The sequence below is a fragment of the Camellia sinensis genome, chromosome 12 (assembly GCF_055761805.1).
Source record: "Camellia sinensis isolate YWXY chromosome 12, ASM5576180v1, whole genome shotgun sequence".
Taxonomy (NCBI): Eukaryota; Viridiplantae; Streptophyta; class Magnoliopsida; order Ericales; family Theaceae; genus Camellia; species Camellia sinensis.
The window spans coordinates 127454519-127479487 of NC_138972.1; the positions used below are offsets into that span (position 1 = coordinate 127454519).

At 33.7% G+C, this 24969-nt stretch overlaps 3 protein-coding genes and 1 long non-coding RNA gene across 5 annotated transcripts; 2 read left to right on the plus strand and 2 right to left on the minus strand.

Moving 5' to 3' along the window:
* The first annotated feature begins 4537 nt into the window (after positions 1 to 4537).
* On the plus strand, positions 4538 to 6102 carry LOC114265512 (uncharacterized). Its single transcript, XM_028206328.2, has one exon. The coding sequence runs from the start codon at positions 4670 to 4672 to the stop codon at positions 5792 to 5794; it is 1125 nt and encodes a 374-aa protein (XP_028062129.2). The 5' UTR covers positions 4538 to 4669; the 3' UTR covers positions 5795 to 6102.
* A 2296-nt stretch (positions 6103 to 8398) lies between these two features.
* LOC114265513 (uncharacterized) lies at positions 8399 to 10657 on the minus strand. The gene has a single exon (XM_028206329.2). The coding sequence runs from the start codon at positions 10376 to 10378 to the stop codon at positions 8705 to 8707; it is 1674 nt and encodes a 557-aa protein (XP_028062130.2). The 5' UTR covers positions 10379 to 10657; the 3' UTR covers positions 8399 to 8704.
* Positions 10658 to 14200: 3543 nt separating this feature from the next.
* Positions 14201 to 20872, minus strand: LOC114265514 (1-acyl-sn-glycerol-3-phosphate acyltransferase PLS1). 2 transcript variants are annotated; one of them, XM_028206331.2, is made up of 11 exons: positions 19359 to 20872; positions 17965 to 18087; positions 17605 to 17644; positions 17441 to 17514; positions 17217 to 17276; positions 16630 to 16707; positions 16379 to 16537; positions 15741 to 15866; positions 15503 to 15595; positions 14885 to 14971; positions 14201 to 14762 (listed from the first exon to the last, which is right to left on the minus strand). In XM_028206331.2, exons 1-11 carry the CDS (start codon positions 19434 to 19436, stop codon positions 14541 to 14543), a joined length of 1140 nt encoding a protein of 379 aa, XP_028062132.2. In that variant the 5' UTR covers positions 19437 to 20872; the 3' UTR covers positions 14201 to 14540. The 2 variants fall into 2 exon arrangements, with proteins under 2 accessions (XP_028062132.2, XP_028062133.2); XM_028206332.2 differs by lacking the exon at positions 14885 to 14971.
* Positions 20873 to 22741: 1869 nt separating this feature from the next.
* Positions 22742 to 24647, plus strand: LOC145804770 (uncharacterized). Its single transcript, XR_014347152.1, has 3 exons — positions 22742 to 23202; positions 23736 to 24342; positions 24470 to 24647. It is a non-coding gene; the product is annotated as an uncharacterized LOC145804770 (long non-coding RNA).
* Positions 24648 to 24969: the final 322 nt, after the last annotated feature.

Here is a 24969-nt window from a genome sequence, read left to right on the forward strand (position 1 = left end):
ATGGGTTACTTCAAAGCTGTAGAGTTTGGCTCGCTCTTGAACTTCGATGTGGCCTCGGTTGAAGATGGATTTATTATTCTTGTTTTTGATTTTCCTCATTGGTTCAATTTTTCAACAAGTTAATTTGGCCCTTTAACCACATTTAGTTATTTTTATTTTTTAATTTAAAATTAAACAAATAATTTACAGATATAAACGCTTGGCAACAATATAATGTGAAAAACTAATTCAAACAATGTTTTGGGTTAAGTTAAAAAAAGGTTGGCAATAAATTTTTTTTTTGGAACCCAAATCAAGTTTGTTTGTTACTATTTATTTAATTTTGAATTGAATAAAAGAAGTATATAAGGGTTAAAGACCCAGCTGATTGCAACCAAGCATTTTAATACTTTTTCTTTTTGATGTGATTTTTGGTTGTTGGAAAGAGCTTTTCTTTGGAATGAGTTTTTTGAATTGGTGGTAGTATTTATTACAAATGTCAGAAGATGAGATAGGGACTTTCATTTTTTAATATTTTTTTCAAAATTCTTGATTGGGATTTTATAATTTTTAAATATTATTATGATAACTATATCAACTTCACATTCAATTATTTAAAAATATGTAATGTAATCACATCTAACAAGTCCACGAATTACAATAGACACAAAAGTCATCCAAATTCGATATTGGTTGTTTTCTCAATATGTACTCTTACAAAGTACAAGAAAAATCAGTACATCAAAATATTTATTTTTTATTATTATAAAATAATAATCATTTTATAAAATAAAAAAAAACTAAATAATTATTTTATTCTACTTTAATTATAATGGATCAAATACTGCCTTGTATAAGATCGGAGTAAATAAATATAGCTTTGCCAACTTTATTTTGTATTGCCTATGAACGGTCATCGAATTTCCTTTAACTTCTTGTTTTTTCTTCTATTTTCCAATTTATTGTTTTTCTCTTCTAGTTTTTCTCAAACCAAACGAGCTATCTTCCTTAAAAAAAATGGATATATAAAAGTAATCACATTCCATACAGAATTTTATACTAAAATTTTATCTAAAATTATGAATGTGTGGTTGAAATTTAATCTTTACATAAATTCACGGGACATCATTTGAATCTCAACCCTCCATTTAATTTCTAAGGGTTGGTTTGGAATGTGAGTTGACTTTTTGATTATTTTAATTTGGGGTTAAAAAGTCTCGTTGTGATTAATTTTTTGACTTTTAAATAAAATAATTATGATTTAAATGTGACATTTTATCTTATTAAATTAAAAAATATATTTTGTCCTTTTGTGATTATCTTAACAAAAAAAATTTTATTTTAACTTATGCCAAACGGAGGCTAAGTAAATACTTTTTCATATTAAATCTTTCAAACCATATGCATTGAATATTTATATTCAGTTCTTAAGGGCCGGCCCGAATTTTTCGGGCATGGTGAACTTTAAAAATAGAGTTTTTAATTTTTTTTTATTAATTAGTACACGTATAAAATTTTGCTTTGCTTATTTAATCAGTAAAATTAATGTAACAAACAAAATCATATCTTAAATCCGGGGAACAATTTTATGCAAAAATTATTTCATTTCCTTGCCAAACTTGCACAACTTTGTATTATTGTTGACCAAGTTTCTAGATTGGATATATATATATATATATTTTTTTGGAAAAAGAAAAGAAGAGAAAAATTATATTTTCAAAGACAGACATTAACTTTGACAAAAAATAACAAAACAACAAAAAGCAAAAAATAATAATTATAATAAAAAAGGACAAGCAAAAGATAATTAAATAAAAGCACACCTTAACAACCAGACAAGAAAGGGTTGACTTGTTTCATTCCCTTACCAAACTTGCACAACTGTACCATTCTCTTCAACATTTTATACGGGACACCTATAATTAACAATAATTTGATGCATTTACAAAAATATTCAAAATTTATTCAAAAAAGTATTATATGGGTTGATTTATCATATATATATATATAACAAATAAATTTAATCATACATTTTTTTTTAGGTACTTGCAATTTTTAATTAAGAAATTAATGACGACTCATATTTATCAATTCGAAATAATTCGGAATCATTTGATGACTTTCAATTTTTAACAATTTAAAAGATGAATTGACGAAGCAATTACGCTAAGCTTTGTTTGACATTTGATTTTTAGTTTAAAAAATACAAAAAGATAAAATTGACTACATAAGTCAATAAGACAAAATATCACATTCAAACTATGATTATTATATTTTTTTTTCTCATAAAAGTCAAAAAATTCAAAAAAATCAAACTAAACAAGGTTAAAAAAATCTCAACCAAAAAAAAAAAAAAATGAATGTTAAACGAAGACTTAGTCATTTATGTGCATTGTTATTTGAGAAGTTAAGTGGTCAATTTCATGGGCTTCTTGTTAGATTATAATTATTTAATTGTAAGTCTTTTTATATTTATAATTAATTTTTTATTAGATAGAAAAAGAGGGGAAAAAAATGAAAAATGAGTGAGAGTTCTAATTAAAGCTACCACTAATGATGTGACAGTGAGTCTCGCCTACTGTCACAGTATGTGTTGTGTCTATTTTTTTTTTTCTTTTTTTTTTAATTTTTCACCTCATTAGTGATAAATTTAGAGCTATTAAATTAGTGATCTCTAGTATGATTGAAAAAAAAATTGATGTTGTGAATAGAGCACCAAAGTCAATGAGGGTACCTGGTCACAATTATTACAAAATCATTGAATAGAATAGGTTTTTTTAAAAAGGATAAAATATCAAATCATCCAATAATAAATTTTATAAATATTAATAATTAAAATCATAAAATTTATTATAGATATGTAATTATTTTTGTAAAGCTATATTAGGATGTAATTGCCCCTTTTAAAAACATTTGTTTTGGGAAGTAAGTTAAAAATTGAGTTTTTGACTTTTTAAATTTTTTTTTTAAATAACGTGTAAAAAAATAAAAAAATAATGTGACTTAAAATAGATTAAAAGTAAAAAATACTTTTTAACTAAATTTCCAAATTGATATGATATATTATTAGTGTGCCGGTGAATTGAATATAAACTTAACATGTGTGCATATTCTTATACCTAACTACAATAGCTGTGTCAAATAAAAAATAATTTATTCAAAAATAATTTATATAGATAATGATGTGATATTCTTTATTTCATTTAATTTAAATTTAATCATTTTGTTTCGTGATTCTAGAAAACGTAAATTAACTCCTCTTTTGTTAGGCTAAAACAATTAGAATTAACATAAATGATATGTGGAGATAAACAAAATAATATATATATTTCACCGTAAAAATATGACAATAGCCTATTTTAGGAATTTGGTTAAAAGTCACTTAATCTATTTCGAATCATATCACTTCTCTAATTTTTTTTACATATTTTTTTCAAAAAAGGCTAAAAAAAATTAAGAAGTTAACTTTTAACCTACTTTCCAAAACAAGCCAATATCATGACATGAATTTATAGCAAGTCTAATTAACCCATCACATGAATTTGAAGCAAGAGTGCAATTTGAATTAAAGCTTAAATATATGTGTTTATGTGGAGATAAATTATTGAGGAAATAACAAATCAGCGGATCTTTGTAAAAATAATTTTAGATCAATGAAAAAATTTACAAATTTTAGCAATTAAAATTATAATTTTTTTCATGAAATAGTAATTATTTTAAAAAGATTTCATTGGTATGTAATTTCTCTTAAATTATCCAGAAGTCTCAGAGTACGATATGATATTATTTAAAATATTTCAAATTAATCATGTAGTGGAAAGTTTATCAGTTGTGACAACTCATTTTTATTAGTGCACATTGTAAATTTTCATTGACGAATAATACTACGTAAATATAATGTCCCAAATCCATCAACTTTTCATATAATTGTGTGTGTATATTTATTAAGTAATCCTATACATAAATATAATTTTCACTAGAATTTTCCTACATTAAGACAAAAAGATATGTCATTTGTGTGGCGAATAAATAAAATTTAAAAACCGTTATATATAATCATTTTCAATATTTTTCTTGTGTGTCCATTTCACCACCTCATTGTAGAAGAAGCTTGAGGCCCATTTTGCCTAAAACGCGTTTTTATGAATGATTCATAAGAAGAAGAAGAAGAAGAAGAGTCCCATATTATTGTAGAGAGAGAGTACGTATATGGTACATTAACTTACCTACCCACCCCAGACCTTGACTTGTTCATGGCCCTATATGTTACCTTCCCAAACCGAATTCTCACATGTCGGCACACCACCTTCTCATAATTGGCAAATTAAAAACAAATAAATAAAATAAATTTGTTACAAATACAAAAATCGATTACAATATCGGATACATAAGAAATACATGCAGATTTAGTTTTGAAAAATTTTATTTGCTTATATACATTGTGTATCTAATTCTGTAATTAATTTATGAGTCTGCATATTTATTCATAAACATTTTTTTTTTTTAAATGTGGAAAAATTGATATTTGGGTTAGTATTGATTAATTGTTATCCTCTAATTCCAGCCTATTTGGCATAATAAACAGAAAGAGAGAATCATTGTGAAAAGTCATTCCCATGGATTAGTATATAAAGGGGATAGTACTCTCTCACTCTAATCATCCAAGACACAAACCCATATAGAGATCGAAATGGGAAGCCTAGGGAGTTTGAGGCAATGGCCTCAATTTGTCTATGCTTTGGTATTTTGCTTAGCAGCAACTAGTGTTGTTGCTAATACGCCTTATGCTTCACCGCCTCCACCTCCTTATATTTACAAGTCTCCACCCCCACCCTCACCATCTCCACCACCGCCTTACGTTTACAAATCGCCACCTCCCCCATCACCATCGCCACCACCTCCTTACATTTACAAATCTCCACCTCCACCGTCTCCATCCCCGCCACCACCCTACATGTACAAATCCCCACCTCCTCCATCACCATCACCGCCACCTCCGTACATTTACAAATCTCCACCTCCACCATCTCCATCACCCCCTCCACCATATTATTACAAATCTCCTCCGCCACCTTCTCCGTCTCCTCCTCCGCCTTATTACTACAAGTCACCACCACCACCATCGCCATCACCTCCACCACCCTACTATTATAAGTCACCACCCCCACCATCTCCATCACCACCACCACCATACTATTACAAATCGCCACCTCCACCATCTCATTCTCCACCACCTCCTTACTACTACAAATCACCGCCACCCCCAGTGAAGTCACCACCTCCTCCATACATCTACAAATCCCCACCTCCACCAGTAAAGTCACCACCACCACCCTACTATTACAAATCACCACCTCCCCCAGTGAAATCACCACCTCCACCTCCATACTACTACAAATCACCACCACCTCCAGTGAAGTCACCACCCCCTCCATACATCTACAAATCCCCACCACCCCCAATGAAGTCACCACCTCCTCCATACATCTACAAATCTCCACCTCCACCATCTAAGTCTCCTCCACCACCCTACTATTACAAATCACCACCTCCTCCAATGAAATCACCACATCCACATCCATACCACTACAAATCACCACCACCTCCAATGAAGTCACCACCTCCTCCATACATCTACAAATCCCCACCTCCACCATCTAAGTCTCCACCACCACCCTACTATTATAAATCACCACCTCCCCCAGTGAAATCACCACCTCCACCTCCATACTACTACAAATCACCACCTCCACCAGTTAAGTCACCACCACCTCCATACTACTACAACTCACCACCACCACCGCACCATTATTAAGTGAGCCGCTGCCACCTATGCCTCAACCCATACTATTGCATCAGCTTGAATTTCTACAAGAATAAGTAATTCCATTTTTTGAAGTTGTGTTTGAAGGCATTTTCGGCATTGTCTTTCAGTTTTTAATTTAAACAAGTTTATTTGTGAATAAGAAGTCCCCACAGTGGAGATACTTCTTTGTGTAATTTTTTTGTTTTTGTTTTTGTTTTTGTTTTGTGCAAAGTTTTCTTTGCACTATTAGTTTATTGTAATAAGCAATGAAACGATGTATTTCAAATGCCAAGAGTAGCCTTATTGTGCTTGTATAAGTTGTACCTTCTGTTACTATGAGAATCCCTCACTTGCTCAATAACCCTTTATTATTCAGGAAAATTAATTAATGTTCCTTTCCAATCATTTGATATTCCAATTATATCTACATAATAAATAAATAAGTATTATTTAATAGCCTTGTAGCACTATAAAAGAGAAAAAAGAATTTGAAAACAAAATAGTTGACTTAAAGAAAGTTTGCTAAAGAAGAAAAATTAATACAAAACTACTAAAAATATAATTGTGTATTGTAATTTTTTATTTGCTAAAAGTGCTAAGTAAACCATATCACCTAATATTCCAAAAATATTTAATAATTTTCCTTGAATGAGTGAGCTGCCATGTGTTTTTTTGCCCAAATGCATGACTCCAAATGCTTCAAAATGCCAAGCTGTAAAACTCTTGTACTCTTTTCTCAAAAAATTAATTATTTAGATGATTCAGTTGGTTTACTTTTAAAGTTTTTATTTATAAAGTATTTATTAAAAATAAAATATTGATTTGATAAAAACCATAGTCATACGATTTTATCACATTTGCTTTTTTTAAAAATCAATAATCTATTTTCAAAATCATACATGTTGTTTATTTTTTAAAAATAAATTTGATAAAATCTTATAGTTTTGGCTGTCAAATTAGTCTCATATTTTTCTTAATTGAAAAATCTACACAAAAAAAAAATGAAACAAATTATTAAAATGATCCTCGTAATTAGAGACGGTCATTTTCTCCTGCTCCATTTCACACAGGTTTTCTCCGCCTGAGGAAGTGAAACGGGGACAGATTTTGTTTCTTCCATCCCGTTATACTCGACCCTACTCCAATTATATTTAATTTTTTTATTATAATAAAATTAAAAAACTATAAATATTAATTTTTACTCTTTTATTTTTTAATTTATATATTATCATTGTCATCAAGTATAAATTATTATCAATAATATACCATATTATCTATAATTTTTGCTATTATTATTATTTTTCAATTTATAAAATTAATTCGTTTCTCACCCACTCATCTCTCGATATACATATACTCCGCCCCGGGAATGAGTTATTACAAATCTATCACAAACCTAACTCGTGTCATTCTTACTTTATGGTCTCTTCAAATTGACTTTATAAAAAAAAAAAAAGGGGAGGAAGTAACATATCAGTTGAAAGATGATTTTTTTTTTTCTCAAATTAATGGTAAAATTTATAAATTTTAATTATTAAAATCATAAACATCCTATGAATTTGTAATTATTTTGATGAAGTTGGCTTGATTTTGTAATTTCTCAAAATAAATAAATAAATAACTCTGTTAAAAGTACAAATTTACCAAATTCATGATGGGCCACCGGCCCGGCCCGAGTTTAGATCACCAGTAGTGCAAGAAGCAGAGTGCATTTTGTAGCCGTGTTGACATTGGAAAAAAAGAAAAAAGAAAAAAAAAAAAGAAGACGAAACAGAGAACATGGGGTGGAGCAGAGCACCTGCAGTCCTCCGGCGACGACGTGATATTGCCGTTAGTCTGTCCTTCTCTCCCTCCCTTTTTCTCTCTCTAGTTTCTAATTAATTAGGGTTTTATTGGATTTGCAAGACACAATTTTATTATAAAATATGTTCTGGGATTTCCCATTGATGATTGTTGGAGTTATTGATGAGGAAATAATTCAAACTTGTAATTTTTTAGGGTTTTCTAGATTTTGATCTCTCAAATCGAACTCAGATTCGACAATGATGGGATCTTCGTATTGAGAGTTGGTTTGTTTGGCTTGTGGATTGGATTGGATGGAAACAATCCATGTCCCTCTCCCAATTTTAATTTTTTCACAAATTTCATCAACTTTGGTTTTCATCCTTTTTTGTCAATATCATCATCTTATTTCATTATCTATGAATTTTGATCCGTTTAATTATGAAAATGCATCACTTTCACCATTTGTCAAAGTAGGGCGTTGTGCGGTTTTTAGATTTCAAAATGTATAGATGATATGATATTCGTTAATAGTTAACAGAGGGTCTTAATTTAATTAATCCTTCTATTGAATTAAACCTTTTTTAGTTTATGCAATGCGCTACATAAAATCGTTGCCAAGGTGCTTATAAATTGGCTTAAATTTGTGATTTTACTCTCTCATTTCTCTATAACAAAATGGTTTTGTCCAACCTTTAGATGCGCGTGCACACGTGCTCGTGTCCATGTAAATATAGCTATCCAGCACACCAATCTATTTTACAATGTGTTGCTCTTCAACTGATCATGATCGCTATAGAATTGAAAGACAGAATAAGAATGAATAAAACATTTTTGTGCATAAATTTGCTTTTATTATTTCAAATTTATCAACATCTAGACAGACGTTGATTGAACATATAATAAGAAAATAAATAAAATGTATTTAAAGACGTGATTGTAGAATGAAATCTTCACAAAAGTGAAGTTTGAAGCATAATGAATACTTGAGCCCTCTTTATTCTCCCACCAGCCGTCTTGTTTGACCTAAAATGACCATCAATCCACCAAGAAAGAATCCTTCTTGCAACAATTATTATCATTTTCATTAATCTATGAGCTGCAAAGCGAAATTGGAGTGACCTTGTCGTAGTTCCTTTAGTAAACATTGTGAGGAGGTGGAGGAGAGCTATAGTAGTATACATGAGGAGGCGGTGGTGATGATGAGGGGGGTGGTGGTGATTTGTAGTAATATGGTGGCGGGGGTGATGGAGATGGAGGAGGTGGGGACTTGTAATGGTATGGAGGGGGAGGTGAAGGTGATGGTGGGGGAGGAGATTTGTAGATGTAGTGGGGTGGAGGTGAAGGAGATGGAGGTGGTGGAGACTTGTAGTAATACGGTGGAGGTGGTGAAGGTGAAGGTGGTGGTGGTGACTTGTACACATATGGAGGAGGGGGTGATGGAGATGGAGGAGGTGGGGACTTATACACATATGGAGGAGGAGGTGATGGAGATGGTGGTGGTGGAGACTTGTAGACATAAGGAGGTGGGGGAGACGGAGATGGTGGTGGTGGAGATTTGTATACATAAGGTGGTGGAGGTGATGGAGATGGTGGGGGTGGAGACTTGTACACATAAGGTGGTGGAGGTGATGGAGATGGTGGTGGTGGAGACTTGTAGACATAAGGTGGTGGAGGTGATGGAGATGGTGGTGGTGGAGACTTGTAGACATAAGGAGGTGGGGGAGATGGAGATGGTGGTGGTGGAGATTTGTATATGTAAGGAGGTGGAGGTGATGGAGATGGTGGTGGTGGAGACTTGTAGACATAAGGTGGTGGGGGAGATGGAGATGGTGGTGGTGGAGATTTGTATACATAAGGAGGTGGAGGTGATGGAGAAGGTGGTGGTGGGGATTTATAGACATAAGGTGGTGGAGGTGATGGAGATGGTGGTGGTGGAGATTTGTAGACATAAGGAGGTGGAAGTGATGGAGATGGTGGGGGTGGAGACTTGTAGACATAAGGTGGTGGAGGTGATGAAGAAGGTGGTGGTGGGGATTTGTAGACATAAGGAGGTGGGGGTGATGGAGATGGTGGTGGTGGAGACTTGTAGACATAAGGAGGTGGAGGTGATGGAGATGGTGGAGGGGGAGACTTGTATACATAAGGAGGTGGAGGTGATGGAGAAGGTGGTGGTGGGGATTTATAGACATAAGGAGGTGGGGGTGATGGAGATGGTGGGGGTGGGGGTGGAGATTTGTATACATAAGGAGGTGGAGGTGAGGGAGATGGTGGGGGTGGAGACTTGTAGACATAAGGAGGTGGGGGTGATGGAGATGGTGGTGGTGGTGACTTGTAGACATAAGGAGGTGGTGGAGACGGAGATGGTGGTGGTGGGGATTTGTAGATATAAGGAGGTGGAGGTGACGGAGATGGTGGTGGTGGAGACTTGTAAACATAAGGAGGTGGGGGAGACGGAGATGGTGGTGGTGGTGGTGGAGATTTATATACATAAGGAGGAGGAGGTGACAGAGAAGGTGGTGGTGGAGATTTGTATACATAAGGAGGAGGTGGTGACGGAGAAGGTGGTGGTGGGGATTTGTAGACATAAGGAGGTGGGGGGGACGGAGATGGTGGTGGTGGGGATTTGTAATGGTAAGGACTCTCATGTTTGTAATTTGGCGGCGACGGTGATGGAGAGTTGTATGCGTAAGAAGTAGGTGGTGGTGGCGGGGATGCATAAATGTATGGATCAGGGAAAGCTGCCACATAATTTGTAACTAGCAAAAGTAAAGCCAAGGCACATAGTGCCCTTTGCCAAAGAGAGGCCATTTTTGCAACAACTTGATTTGGCTGCTGCTAAAAATTAATAAATGAAGACTTCTTGTTGATGATGGCTTTACAATGGAGAGGCATACCCTTTATATAGTCATCCCTTCAATTAATGTAGCATTTGTATACTATTGTTTGACAAAATCTTACTGGTTTTTAAATATTTTTTATAAAAAATGCAAAAGCCTCTCATTTTCGTTCATAATGGGTGTCCTGGATAATGGGTGTCCACTAACCATTTGTACATTAGATGAGAAACAGTCAATTTGCACAATTTTTATTTTTTTTTAATATTTTGAAAATTCTATACAATCAACATATTTTTATTTAGGGTTGTTTAGAATGAACTATATAAATGCATTTTTTGAATTTTTTTGGCTAAAAAGTAGAGGAAAAAAAAGATGGTTGTTTGGGATAACTTTTTGATTTTTTACAAAAAAATATGTATTAAAATATTGTATAAAATATCAAAATTACCTTCCTACCCTTCTGAATGGAGACATACTTTCCGCGCATGTCAGTGAAGTTGTCAAACTCAAGGCATTGCACTGAGCTGCCCTGTTTGTTTGTTTGTTTGTTTTTGTTTTTTTTTTTTTTTTGGTTTTTCTCACTCATGAGCTGGGCAAATTTTTATTTTTATTTTTAATTATTGTGTTGGATTCAATAATGTCATAATGGTGGCAGCCCAATGGTACAATTATTGTGTTCTTAGAGGAAAGGACAAAAGCAAGGGCAAAATTGTCTTTTTGTCCTCTGAGTATTCAGCCCTAGATTCCCGCTCAAACATTGTGAATAGTATAATTTTTTTTACTTTTTTAGTGATTTTTTTACTTTTTATCTTTTTTAGGTGATGCTAAACAAGGGCTTAATGTTCTTATCACCAAGCACAAACCATAATAAGAAGAAGAAACAATCACAAAAAAAACAAAAATAAAAAAAAAAACATGAAACACAAATTTACGTAATTTGACTAGATTACCTACGTTCACGATTCATACTAGTTTGATTATATTGATAGAAGAGAAGAGTTACAAATTTACAACGAAACTATTATGAAGAGATCAATCTATATGCTAGGGTTTTATATCAATAGATTAATGTATTATTCTTAGTACAATTCGCTGCAAGGTCACATGATAAGTATACACTATTAATTAGATTTCACAATTCAAACATAAAAAATAAATAAAAATAATTACATATAATAGTAATTAAATTTTTTTAAAAGAAATTAGGTATGATGTGAGTTGCACAAGAAACTTTCCAATTTGTTGGCACTGATCAGTGGGTGAGGCGGTTGTCTGGAATGTGACAGCCCTAGGACCTAGGTGATTTAGTTATGTAATTAAATCCAAATTTATGTATTTTAAATTCACATTTATGCATTTTATTAATGCTGAAAAAGCTTGAGTAGAACAAAATGGACTTGACTGGCAATGGAGCCATAGTTGTTAATTAGGATTGACAATTGGTTTCATACATGCTCATAAAAGTCACCAACACAGCATAAATCATATTAATTACTAAATTTTCTTGAAATATCACGTAACCGTTTGCTTGTTTAATAACTCATGATCATGAGGTCACCTTGTTCCTCCTCTCCGATAAGGTGTCGTACATGACAACAAGATTATTTCTTACTAGGTTTTTTTTTTTTTTTTGTGAAAGTCAATACAATTTTAAGTACTTCATAAACAATTTCTTGTAGCACATTCTCATATGAGAAGTTAAGGTTTTAAACCTTTGAAATAATTTTGCTAGTTATTATCTATATCACTTTCTTAGAAGTTCATTGTCCCTGCCGCTTAACGGCCATCCATTCCTAATTTTGTTATACGTAAACAAAAAATAAAAATAAAAATAAAGAAAGAGGAAAAAAACACAAATGGAAAATAAACTTGTTTAGAAAATTACATAATTATAATGCTTTATATCTCCTTATTATAATTAAATAATCAATTTGATGGGAAAGTTTTACCAGATTTTTGTTAATAGAAAGATTAATTTTTCTTAAGCATTTTGTGAAGAAGAAAATGGTGTAGTTAGATAAGAAATATTCGAAAACAAAATCATTCTTAATTTACTAAAAAATTATAGGGTAAATTACACTCTCCACCCTCAAATTTTCGTCTAAATTTCACTCTGACACCTCATCTTTAATTGCACTAATTCAGTTCTCATACTTTAATTTGAGTTTTAATGTAATTTTCTTATTATTTATAGTTAAAAAATAATATATTTTAAAGGTATTAGAGAAAAAAAAAATTGTATAAAAAAATTAATTATACTTTACATAGTCAAAAATCAATTTTGAAGTTTACACCCATGATGAGTTAGTTGTTGGGACAAAAGTACCAAATTGTAGGCTCATAGAGTAGGTCTTGTTGTTAGCTGTCAAAATAAATTTTATTTATTTAGTTATCTATATATCTTCTTTGAATTGTTCATTGTTTTGATGAGAAGAATGGAACATGTCACCGTTGTGTCATATATGCCCACATGGGAAAAAAAAAAAAAATTGTAGATCAGTTTGATTTAGGCCAAGTTTAGGAAGCTGTCAAAAAGTTAGAAAGTTATTCAAAAAGTTAAAAAATTATCATTATTCATCAAAAGTCAAAAATTACGACTGCAGAACTCTCAATCTTAATTTTTTCCTACACACTAATTTATATAATTTTTTAATACATATTTTTTCATAAAAAGTCAAAAAGTTAACCCAAACAACCATATTTTTTTCCTCAATTTTTTAGTCTAAAAAGACAAAAAGTGCACTTATTTAGGACACCCCAAACAACCCCTTAGTTTTAAAATTATTATTTAAGCTTGAAGTTGTGTTTTAAATTTTAAATTTTTGAGTTATGATTTGAAAAGAGAGAATTTATTTAGTTTAATATTTTTTATTTATTTATTAATTGATATATAGAATGTAAGAAGAGAGAGGAAAGAGAAAAAGTGATTAATTGAGTAAATAGTAATAATAAAAAATAAATAAAAAGAGAAGAGAAGAGAGGAGTTTTGAAAATAATTTTGAGTTGTATTTTAAAAATATGTTTAGTTAACATGTTTCATTTAAATCATGATTTAAAAACAGAATTAAATTTTGAAAAGTAAACCACTAAATTTTCAAAATTTTTGAAAAAGACCAAAAAAAAGAAAAAAAGTTTTTTCTAGTTTTCAAAATAAATTTTCAATCTCTCCTTCCTGTCCCTCCCACCACTTCCAGCCGCTACCCGTCGGTGATCATCCAACAAGCTCCAAACACCTTCCGACAACTCTCTAACGGACTCCGATAACTGTCACTGCCCATGACCTCTCTGGCCACCACCATCAGTAGCTCACTAAATAATTTTCTTTATTTCTATTTTTGTTTATTTTCAAAATATTTGTATACACAAAATAAGCTTTTTGTTTTTGTTATAAAAAAAATTAACTTGTTTCCTATTTTGTAAACAACAAACAGTAAACTGTGGTGGGGTGACCGAAATTGGCTGCCGAAGGTCGCGTGTGATGACCGCCAGATCATTGGAGCCTGCCAGAAGGTGGCCAGAGCTTGAAGCTTACCAAAGGGTCACCACTGGTTGGCCAGCGATGGCGGTAGGATGGGTGCGGCAGTGGGTGGTGGGCTGGTGGGGGAGGAAGGGGAGAGTGAATCAATTCCATCTCTTTTTGTTCTCAAAAAAAAAAAATCCATTTTTTTGAAAACAAAATTAGTATATAAGTAAGTTTTCATTTTCAATTTTTTATATATAAAATTAAATAAAAAAACAAAAACATTAACAAACGAGACTAAAATGCCACCCAAAAAAAATATAGACACCTGAATTGCCAAAAAAGCCATATTAAACACAATATATTACCCCCCTACTGGATGAGGTCGAAACTGTGTTTTGTTACAAAGCTAAAATGGTAATTACCATGACTTACAACTGCTGACAAGAAGCTAACAAGCTTTCACACGAATATGTTACACATTTTACAGCTTTCCAGTCACCAAAAAATTAAAAAGTAAATAAAAATAAAAATATTGGGGAACTAATTGAACTGATGGGTGATATTGGAACGAATTCCTAAGCACTTATGGGCCGGAAATGATTAATGTTGTTTTAATCATATCTGACAAAGATCCCGCAGTGACAGGATTCTCGTGCACAGGGGGATGTCATTATTGAAGTAGATTCTCTTTCATTGGTTCTCGTGGGGGGGATACCTTGGGCAGGATAGAATGTTCGGATTGGGAAAATACAATGAGGATCTGCATAAGGATCATAACAATGGCCACAAAACTTACACAAATTGCGAGTTCTTCCCATGAAGGCAGGCCTGAAAACCATTCAAAAAATTTGATACTTCCATATATAAGGAGACAGGACCAACCAATCATAACCTGTTCGCACCAAAAATTAAAAAAATTAATAAATTGAAGTAAATGAGATAAGTAAGGAAGTAGGAAGAGAAAATGTGTGTATATATGCATTATGTGTGAAGCAGAAGAAGAGTATATCTTACAAACAAAGACTTTTTTGGTCGACCAATGTCTTGACGATCTTTGTCAACAAAAGTGCCCTCGACAAGATGATGCTCCAATAAAGCATCCTGTTAAAACTTTATGCGTCTAAGTGTTTGATTCATCATTCTCACGTCTTGGATAAGGGGACACAGAAAAATATTCATATTTCTTAATACAATTCTTTTATTTTCTAGGATAAAATGATGTTCATAAGGAATCAGAGCATTTTGTACATACGGGAGTTGTATGCATATTTTCATGGTGAAGTACTAAAATATGAAATATGATTGCTAAATACTTCATGTGTCAGACATCAAATTCCCTTATTCAAGTGTTGAGTGTCTAAATACTTCATACAGAGTCCATATAACATAGACTCCAACTATCCCCCAGTCATAGAATAAACAATTCCTTTCATTCAGACAAAATGGAAATTTTTCTTTTACTTTTTTTTTTTTTGGCTCCCAGAACATGAAAAGCATCTTACACTCATTTTTCTAGTATTATACTCCCAATTCTACCTCCAAATTAATTGATAGAAACAAACCAAGCAACACAAATGCTGTCATATCTATCTTGGCCATGAAATAAAGTACTTCACCATCCTCATCCATTACCTTGCTCACAAACATATCTCTACACCACTGTGCAACGCCACTGTTTGTTTCTGGCAATTCGTTCATCAGATGTCGCCTGACGTGCACGTGTAACTGCAACAGCGGGGACACATTAGCATTTACTATAAATCAAAATTCATCATAAACAAATTTTCAATTTGGACAATAGTCTAATCTAAGCTAATCTATTATATTCAGTTCTAGGATTACTGATATCACAGATAAATTGTTGCTTTACCACAGAAGATTGCCCCCTGAACATTCTCAACATTGTTGGCCGAGGCTCATTTTTAGGAATAGCCACTGTAACATCATAAATTGCTGGAACGAAAGACCGCATATTATTTACTGCCGAAACAAAACCCTGAGAGCAACACGAGAAAAAACAATTATACAATTACATATAATCAATTGAAACCAAATATTTACAAAATTATGTCTGTAAACTTCACATTTCTAATAGATTTATAACAAATTGTTGAGTTGTGATCAGATACCCTCAAGATGACAAAACGAAAGATTGAGGCTCATTCAAATTTTGATAAAAGCTCATTTGATTGGTTCCAATTTGGAAAAATATCACAGTTCACGGAAATAGCCTCTCAAAAAATGGGGATATAAGGTTGCATAAATCTTGCCCTCTTCAAACCCCTCTAAAGCCTCCTGCAATGGGTCACAGTTTTTTTTTTTTTTAACATTTCTGGTGCTTGTAGATTGCCACAAATTGAAAACTACAATCTAAGAGGAAAAAGATTCTTAGAAATAGAAAATAGAATGCACCAAAAACCCAAGAAAAAATTAATTGAAAATAGGAAAAATCATATTTGGAACATATGGAGCAAGTTTGAATTCAATATAATAATATTAAAAAAAAACCTTGGTACGAGGAACCAAAACATTCCTAGGAACGGGCAACCCAACTGAAGCAGCATATTCCTGAGCTGCTAAAAGCTTTTCCTGTGTAAAACGAGTTCCTTCCACAAAAAGAGCCAACCAAAATGGCCGAGGGAAGTCCTTTAGATTTTGAAAACCTGACTGCAGCATAGAATAATCTGAGCGGTGTAAACACATTAACAAAGATTACCCATTTACCAAATGCAAATACTAACAATTGCATTTCAGTTTACCTTCAATGTTTCCTCATCCTTGGACCAGCTTCTCTCCAAGAAGACATAATCAGAAAACCACATTGACCAGCCTAAAACCTGCACAACCACCATATTTTTATTCCTGTTCAGTGCAGCTTCTTGGAAGTTAAAAACTGACAATTAGAAAGTAAAAGCTAAAAAATCTCTCCCAACTTTCCAATAATCAGATTTTTAAACTTTTAAATCTTTTTTTCTTTTTTCTTTTTTCTTTTTTTTTTTTTTTTGGTATCATTAGTAAGCAAAAATTGTATCAAACATTCTGGCATATATTCCTGAAATAAATATAAGTTGCACCAAAAGCCCCTTCATCTCGAGGTGGACAATCATATTACAAGCACACAAAAAAAGGGGGACAAAAATAAAGAAAAATATAAATAACATGTTGCATCTCAGATTGTGAAATGCTGCACAAGTAAGAAGTAAGCACAGCAATAGATTAAACCCATTAGACGTATCAACGTGCAAGGATCAGATTGGTTTTCACTTTTACTTCACAGGTTATATCCATTCAAATATTGAGCAGTTCCGGAGAGATGCAACAATTTATGAAGGGTTCCAAAACTCACTGGGAGATATTTTGATGACTTCTTCATTATAGCCAGTGCACTACCAAGACAACCTGCACGCTGTCAATAGCAAAATCAAAATTCAACCATCGGAAAACATAAGGCGTGTTGTAGAAAGCACCTATTTCAAAATTCAGTAAAGATTCACAAATAAAAACCTCAATATATTAGTGAGAGTCTACTACAACACAGGGATCTAAATTGATATTTATGAACACAAGAACCTGAGCTAAGACCCATCCGACAAGCCAGTCAATGTCGCATCTGTGATTGGCAATGACAAGTGCGTGTTCTCTACCTGAAAAAGCTTCATCTATGAGCTTATTCCTAACTCTCACTATTGTATACAAATTTCAGGAAGTCAAACAAAGAGAAGGTGAAGCTTTACCCATTAATTGAAAAGTTTCCGAATCTATGAAAAGATCAACCTGCCACACAAGTCATAACTATTGTCAACAAGAATTGATATTATATCCTATTAAGAAATGCTTTTGATGTTTTTGGGTCAATTATATCTAGATTACAAATTCAAAGTTATCATAATAGAAAATATGATAATCTTGATATGGAACTTGTGAAATTTCACTGTATATCTCTTCGTAAGACAATCTCATATATGCGTTCATTCGTATAAACCATTTAACATAGAGAAGCACAGATTCAGTCAATTTTATTACGCCATTTAGGATGAGTGGCAAAATGAATGTAAAAAGAAATAAATAAATAAATAAGCAACTTATTCAAACACCTTAATGTCAGCCCACCAATCGAAAAGCCAAATGATCTCCAACCACAACAATTCTACGACTACTTTGTTGATCCTTCTATACATACTCATAGAAAACGGACGGACTAGGATGAAGAAAATTGCCTGAAAATGCGGACATGTGTAAAAAACAGGACAAAAGCAACAGGTTAATCAAATAAATTATGTTTCTACACAAAATATTAAATAAATAAAAAAACCTCAATTCCAATAAGTTTTTCTTTTCACTTGTGTTTCTTTAGGGATGAGAAGTTAAAAGACTGTAAATAATTCGAAATTACACCAAAAACCTTGTTGAATAACAACATAAATGGCTTACTGTATAGCAAATTGTTATAAAAAGCATGTATAATTACATTCAAAATTTTGGGAAAATTCAATAAAATATTTACATATCAAAATTCAAATAGGCCATAAAAGTTTCAGAATGTCAAAAAGGAAAAGAACATCATAATCATATTTTACAAAAGAATTTCAAGCCTAAGTCCACGGTTCCGAGTAGAAATAGTAAGAAATAACCAAATGTATATTCTCATGAAAAATTTAACTGAATCAATAGCTACATCAAGAAATTTAAAAACTCTCTTTCATTTTAAAATAAATAATTATTATGAAAGTGGCTTCAAAATCATTCTAACAAAGAAAAGAAAATTTATCAAAAAGAATATTCTCCGGAGGCTCAAAAGTAGTTTTTCATGTTACCAATTCCAACTATATATTGATCACAATACATCAATAAAGAAATTTTTAAAAAAAATAAAAATAAAGGGTGGTTGGGCAAAAAATAAAATGTGATTTTAATTTAACAGCACTAAGAGATTTCATTTTCAAGCTAATCAAAATTCAAAAATGTATTTTGTTCAAACAAAAAAAATAAAGCTAGACTTGTCACCTAAAACCATATACAAATTTTTTAATTTTTATTTTAACAATGAAGAGGGAATTGGGGAGGGGAAGGACTTGAACCATAATTTTGTGTTTCTAGTTTCTGTTTTTGCTTTCCTAAAACACATAAAATTTGTTTCGCAAATTGTTTTCAAATTTTTTTTTAATTTATTTATGAAAACACTAAAAAGTTGTTTCCCAATTTTCAGAAACTAATTTCGATCAAAAATAAAAAAAGATTGGTTTTTGAAATTTCTCATTCGCTTTTTGTTTTCGAAAATACTTTTAATATAAATAAATAAATATAAAAAAAAAAAAAAAAAAAAAAAACCCAGAAGAAAACAAAAATAACAGGGCCTAAATGAGTTGGGCAAATTCAAATGGTAACAATACCAAACCTAAGAATCAAATAAATGAATTGGGGAAAGATTGAGAGAAAGAGAGAGAGAGAGAGAGAGATCTAAAAAGCGTAGAAATCAATGAAGAGAGACCTGAATGAAGTTGAGGAGGATGCCGGAGAGAAGGAAGATGAGACCCAGAGGCAGAACAATCACTGCTGCGATCGCCATCGCACTCCTATCCTATCTTAACACGTTCTCTAGAGAGAGAGAGAGAGAGAGAGAGAAACACAGAGAGAGAGAGAGAGAGACAGAGATTTGGTTTTGACCGTAGCATGACCGACGTTTTTGAAGGAAACCGAATATCATATGTGACGCCTTCGCTCATTGTTCGCTTCTAAGGAAACCGAATATCATATGTTAAGCTTCCCCTTCCCCTTCCCTTCTAGTTACGCGACAGAGAGAGAGATGGGTTGGTTTTAATTTTTAATGCTTTTTTTTATTATTTTTTTAATTCGCAAAAACCTTTTATTTTTCAGTAAAAATTCTGAGAAAATGGATAATAAATCGAGTGTCTAATATAGAGGTACAATTTGGACGGGTTCAAATCGAGCAACCTGAACTCTGTCTAGGTTTTTTAGGGCTTGAATAAGATAATTTTAAAATTCGATACGAGTCTGGATAAAAATTCAAAAACTCAAATTAAATTTGGACGAGTTTGAACAAAGACGTCAAACAATCCGAGCAACAAAAAAAATTAAATTATACATATATATATAGATATATAAAAATATTAAATATATATATATATATATATAAAAATTATTAACTATTACATGATATTAAAGTAATTTATATTATTAATCATATAAATAATATAATTTTTTTTAATTTTCACTCATAAATTATAAAAATTACTATATCAACATCTCTCTTATATTATATAAATTATTTATTTTGATGGTATTATAATTTTCTATTAAAAAAATATAAATAAAGTCTAATTTTAATAATTTAATAATGTACCTGGAAAAAAAAATTAAAATTCATTTACAATTCGAACAACTCGAGCAATTCGGATTTAACTCAAGTCGAGCTTGGACAAGCAACCTCAAGTTACAATTCGAGCCTGGACAAGTCTCAACACAACTTAAACTGAACTTTGACAACCTCTCAACCTGCCTGAGTTGCACCCTCGTATAAGATATTTGATTCAATGAATATTTTCTATTGTTACGGTCTGTGAAATAGTTTGGTAAAAAGGCCTGCAAAACATTTTACTTTCAATTTTATCCCCCAACTTTTTTTATTTCGACTTTTTGTTAACTATCTGTTCAAATTTCTTACTATCTGTTTAAATTTTTTGCCTTATCTGTTTGAAATTTTCTATGGCTACTCAAATTTTTTTTACCTTATTCAAATATTTGTCCAAACAAAATTTTGTCCAATTTTTTGTCTACCTGTTCAATTTTCCACCCTATTTGAACAGATCTGCTATCTTATATGTTGAAAATCAACTATAACAGATCTGTTTAAAACAAATCTGTTATTGCCATCTGCTTCTTCTTCATCACCCACTATCTGTTAAAATCATTCTACAAACAAAGATTCATCATCATCACAGCACAGATTCTTCATCATCATCGTCATCATCATCATCTACAAAACCCTAATCAACAACAAATGTAAAGGTGAGGCGTATTTTAGCAGAAAACGCCATGAACATTGTAAGAGAGGGTTCAAGAAAGGAGTTGAGAAATTCGAATTCTCTGGAATATGATAAGAGGCTTAGATTCTTCAATAATCTCAACTTAGGAACACAACAACAAAGGAGATGATGGAGATAAGAGATTGGGTGAAGAAGAAGGCAAAATGGCTAGAGAATAGAATAATGGCAAGGCTCTCCCATTGATCTCCCACTTTCACTCTCAAGGTTGATAATGGAGAAGGGAAATTAGTTCTTTCCCAAGAGTTAAAAATCTCCAAAATCCATCCCTTGTAAAGCTATGGGTGGGTGCTATTTATAGGCACCTCATGATGTAGGATGGAGCCCATGTGCAAGGCACATGGGGGATATTTTCTCTAACCACCTTGTCCGAGGGGGTGACCTCTCCGAGGAGGTGACTTCTCCGAGGAGGTGACTTCTCCGAGGAGGTGACCTCTCCGAGGAAATGACTTCTCCGAGGAGGTGACCTCTCCGAGGAGGTGACTTCTCCGAGGATGAGAAAACCCCGAAGAGGAGATCAATCCCTCGGCGAACCCTTCTTCTTAGCCACACCTAACCAATGATCCCCAATCATCCCAAAGGGTCAGGGGTAGTCCCAGAGGACGTCCTGCCGCAAAATATTGCCGAGTCTCATGGACCCCCCGTGGTCGTGCCACCTCGACCCGGGTATAGGCTAGTTTAACCGAAGAGTGAATTTATCTCCACTCACCGTCCTCGGGATCGGGTCCTTTGTTCGAACTCCATTACGCCCATGGTTCTGGTGCGTAGATCCCGGAAAGCTCCGAGCCCGCAAGTGTTCTGGGACTCATTAACGGAGTGACTTCTAGATTGCGTCTGAATCCGTTCGAAGCCAAGTATTTCGGACCTCTAGGTTCGTGGATCCGAACCCTTTCGAGTCCGAGTGCCTCGGATCTCTAGGCTTGCCTAATACCCTTTCGAGTTCCGGGCCTGAGTAAGTCTCTAGGTTCGTGGATCCGAACCCTTTCGAGGCTTAGAGCCATTTAGCCTGTTTGATGGTGATAAATTTGGGCCCACCAATCTTGGACTATTGGGCCTAATTAATTTAATGGACTCAAATTAGCCCCTCTTACATTTGCCCCTTGCATGTTTGAGAAATTGTAATTTTCTCGGACATGCATAGTTTCACCTTGCCTGTCATGCTCCGCATTACGTCTTCGGGAATATTTGGTTTTGATAGAGTCCATGAATAAACCTGAGGGCTCACCTCAATTACGGATAAAATTGACAAGTAATATTAAATAAATAAATAAATATCTTTTTTATTTTTTTTTTTTTTATTTTTTTTTTCTTTTTTTTTTTTTTTTTTGTATAGAACATCTTAAAAAAATATATATATTTTTTCACTCCAAGCAAAAAAAATAAAAATAAATAAATAAATAAAACACACCCACCATCACTTTTTTTTTATTTTTTTGAACGTATAAGACCCACTTCTTTTTTAGTCAAACTTAACTTGACATTTTTAATAAACTTATACAATTTCAAATCTGAATATTCAGAGGGCATATTATATATATATATATATATACACGCCTAACACGCTTGAAGGACCATCAGGGCCATCTTACTTTTATTTTATTTTTTATATATATATTTTTTTTCTTTTGAGGATAAAGACAAACAACCTAATCCTTATCTTTTTGAAAGACTTATTTTCATGCTCTGTGAATTGAGAGAGAACAGCATAGACCCAGACTGCAACATTTTCCCAAGCAGCAAACCAGGGATTTTCTTTGCTTCTGCAATCACCGAACCGGACTCCCATCATTTCTTTCTTTTTTTTTTTTTTTTTTTTTGTTATTCATTTGTTTCTGAAATCACCGAAGACCACTAACACCATTGCTGACTCACTTTTCTTTTTCTTATACTTCAGTTGGGAGTATACACCATCGTGAGCCACTGTTGCTTCTTGCCAAAATGTTATCTGCAGATCTACCAATTCCTCGCGAGAACCAGATGTGGATCTGCCTTGAGCGCGACCAGTCAATTCGTGCGTCCTGTGCATTTTCTGTTCGTCCCCTGCAGCGTCACCACTGCTTCCAGTCGCTGTCGACCAGTGCCGACCACGCCGCCTACCCAACGCGGCGTTGGTTTGGTCTGCCCAGCTGCCTGTGCACGCTACTCGCGTCGACCTTGGTGTGTGCGTCTCCTACTTGCGGCCTTGCCGCTGCCTCCAGCCGTGGCTTGCACTACTCTTGATTTCTTGTCCATTATTATTTCAAATCCACTGTTGCCCTCTCAGATCTGTAGGTAAGCTCTGTTCAAACCCACTTTCTCTTCTTGCTTTGATGGAATTTTGTGCTCATGAATTTAGCTCTACTGGGCTTTAGTGCTTGTAATTTTAAATTCCACTGATGCTGAAATTTGTAAAGCTTGAGATCACAAGTTTGTGGGCGAATACTTAAAATCCACTGTTTTGAACTCTACATCTGATATACATAGATATATTGTGAATCTTGATTTGTTGATTGATGCTCATTGTTAAAGAAAAATAAGACTTGAGTGAACCCTTATTAAATGCTTGGTCACTGAGAGAAGTAAAATGCCCAGATATTGAATTTTGCAATTTTGGCCTGAGATGGGTAATACACTGTTGAACCTGCCCCGATTTATATAACTTGAAGAAAACAGATTTCAAATCCATGTCTGAGCTACGAAATTCTATTGATGAACTTGACTTGAATATGGCTTGTTGGCTTTTATCATTTGAGAGAAGGCACGATGGGACTATGTTGAATATTGAGCTTCATTTTTTTTTTTTTTTTTTTTTTTTTTTTCTTCAGGCACTTGTGTTGGCCATTCTAATATTAATAGAATACTTGATGCTTGCATTGAAATATTGATGTCAAGGGTGGAGATGTGATAGGAATGATGTCACGCTTGATACCTTGCGCCAAGACCGAACCAGCCTACCATCGGCCTCTCTTTGCTGAAACACTTCCTTCGGCTTTGACGGTCCAATGCAAACCACACACGTCGCCCGTTCAACGCGTCGTGTGTGGCCTTGCCTGACGCTGTTTAGCTCATCGTTGGTGTGCCCTCCTGGCTTAGCAACATTTTTCAAAGCTCTGAATACATAGATCTTGGCCTTGCTTTACACTCACTGGTTCCAGCCCCAATCATTGTTGACTTCGACGGTTCCAACGCACACCACACACGTTCGCCCTCTCAACGCAACGTGTGTGGTTGCTGACTCTTCTGTGGTACCAGCGTTGCTTCCGGCTTCAACTTGTCCGACGCCGACCACGCACGTTCGCCCACTCAACGCCACGTGTGTGGTCCTGCCAAGCCTAGCCCAGTCTTGTTGATTACAGTCTGTAAAGCCTCTCTGATTTCGGCTTATATTTCCAACATCAGCTTCGGACTTCACCTCTCTAACTGCCCAAATTTGTGAGTATGAAATTCGGCTCCCTCTTCCTCTCGTTGAATAATAAAGATGATATATTGTTGTTTGTTTAACTTGTGGATGCTTGGGAAATACATAGCTGATGCCAAAATTTTTGTGTGACCGTTGTAGTTTTACGTTGGCTCGAGAGGAACCAGCCCGGAGAGACAAAAACTTGATAGTTGCATTTTCATGAACTTGCTCAGAGTAATAAAATTGTTGTAGCTTAAATAGATAATTATTATTTGTTGATGTCGCCCCATTCTGATAATGCCTGAATCATGATCTGAAATTGATATTGTTTGTCTCATTTGTTGGCTTTACTATTTCAGACAAATAAATTCTTGATTGAAATCCACGTCCTCGGGGCCCTTGGAACCCACACTAATGAGAGTAAGGGCTGTTCCTCGGAAGTCCGAACAAAAGCAAGACTGTCCCTCGGGCGTCCGAAGGTAGCACACACCCTACTTTGGCAAGAAAGATTCCTCTGGAAGATAACCGAGTCTACCAAGCTTCTACCAACAGAAGTAAAGACTGTCTCTCAGAAGTCCGAGCAGAAACAAGGCTGTTCCTCGGAAGTCCGAGCAGAAACAAGGCTGTCCCTCGGGAGTCCGAGTGGATGCGCACTTCTA

What these genes read in the sequence shown, in the direction of transcription:
- LOC114265512 (XM_028206328.2), top strand. Translation starts at nt 4,670, where the DNA reads ATGGGAAGCCTAGGGAGTTTGAGGCAATGGCCTCAATTTGTCTATGCT.
- LOC114265513 (XM_028206329.2), bottom strand. Translation starts at nt 10,378, where the DNA reads ATGGCCTCTCTTTGGCAAAGGGCACTATGTGCCTTGGCTTTACTTTTG.
- LOC114265514 (XM_028206331.2), bottom strand. Translation starts at nt 19,436, where the DNA reads ATGGCGATCGCAGCAGTGATTGTTCTGCCTCTGGGTCTCATCTTCCTT. An exon ending in GGAAACTTTTCAATTAATGG is followed by an intron (nt 17,515 to 17,604) that starts GTAAAGCTTCAC and finishes AAGCTTTTTCAG; the next exon opens with GTAGAGAACACGCACTTGTC. An exon ending in AGGATGAGGAAACATTGAAG is followed by an intron (nt 16,538 to 16,629) that starts GTAAACTGAAAT and finishes TCTATGCTGCAG; the next exon opens with TCAGGTTTTCAAAATCTAAA.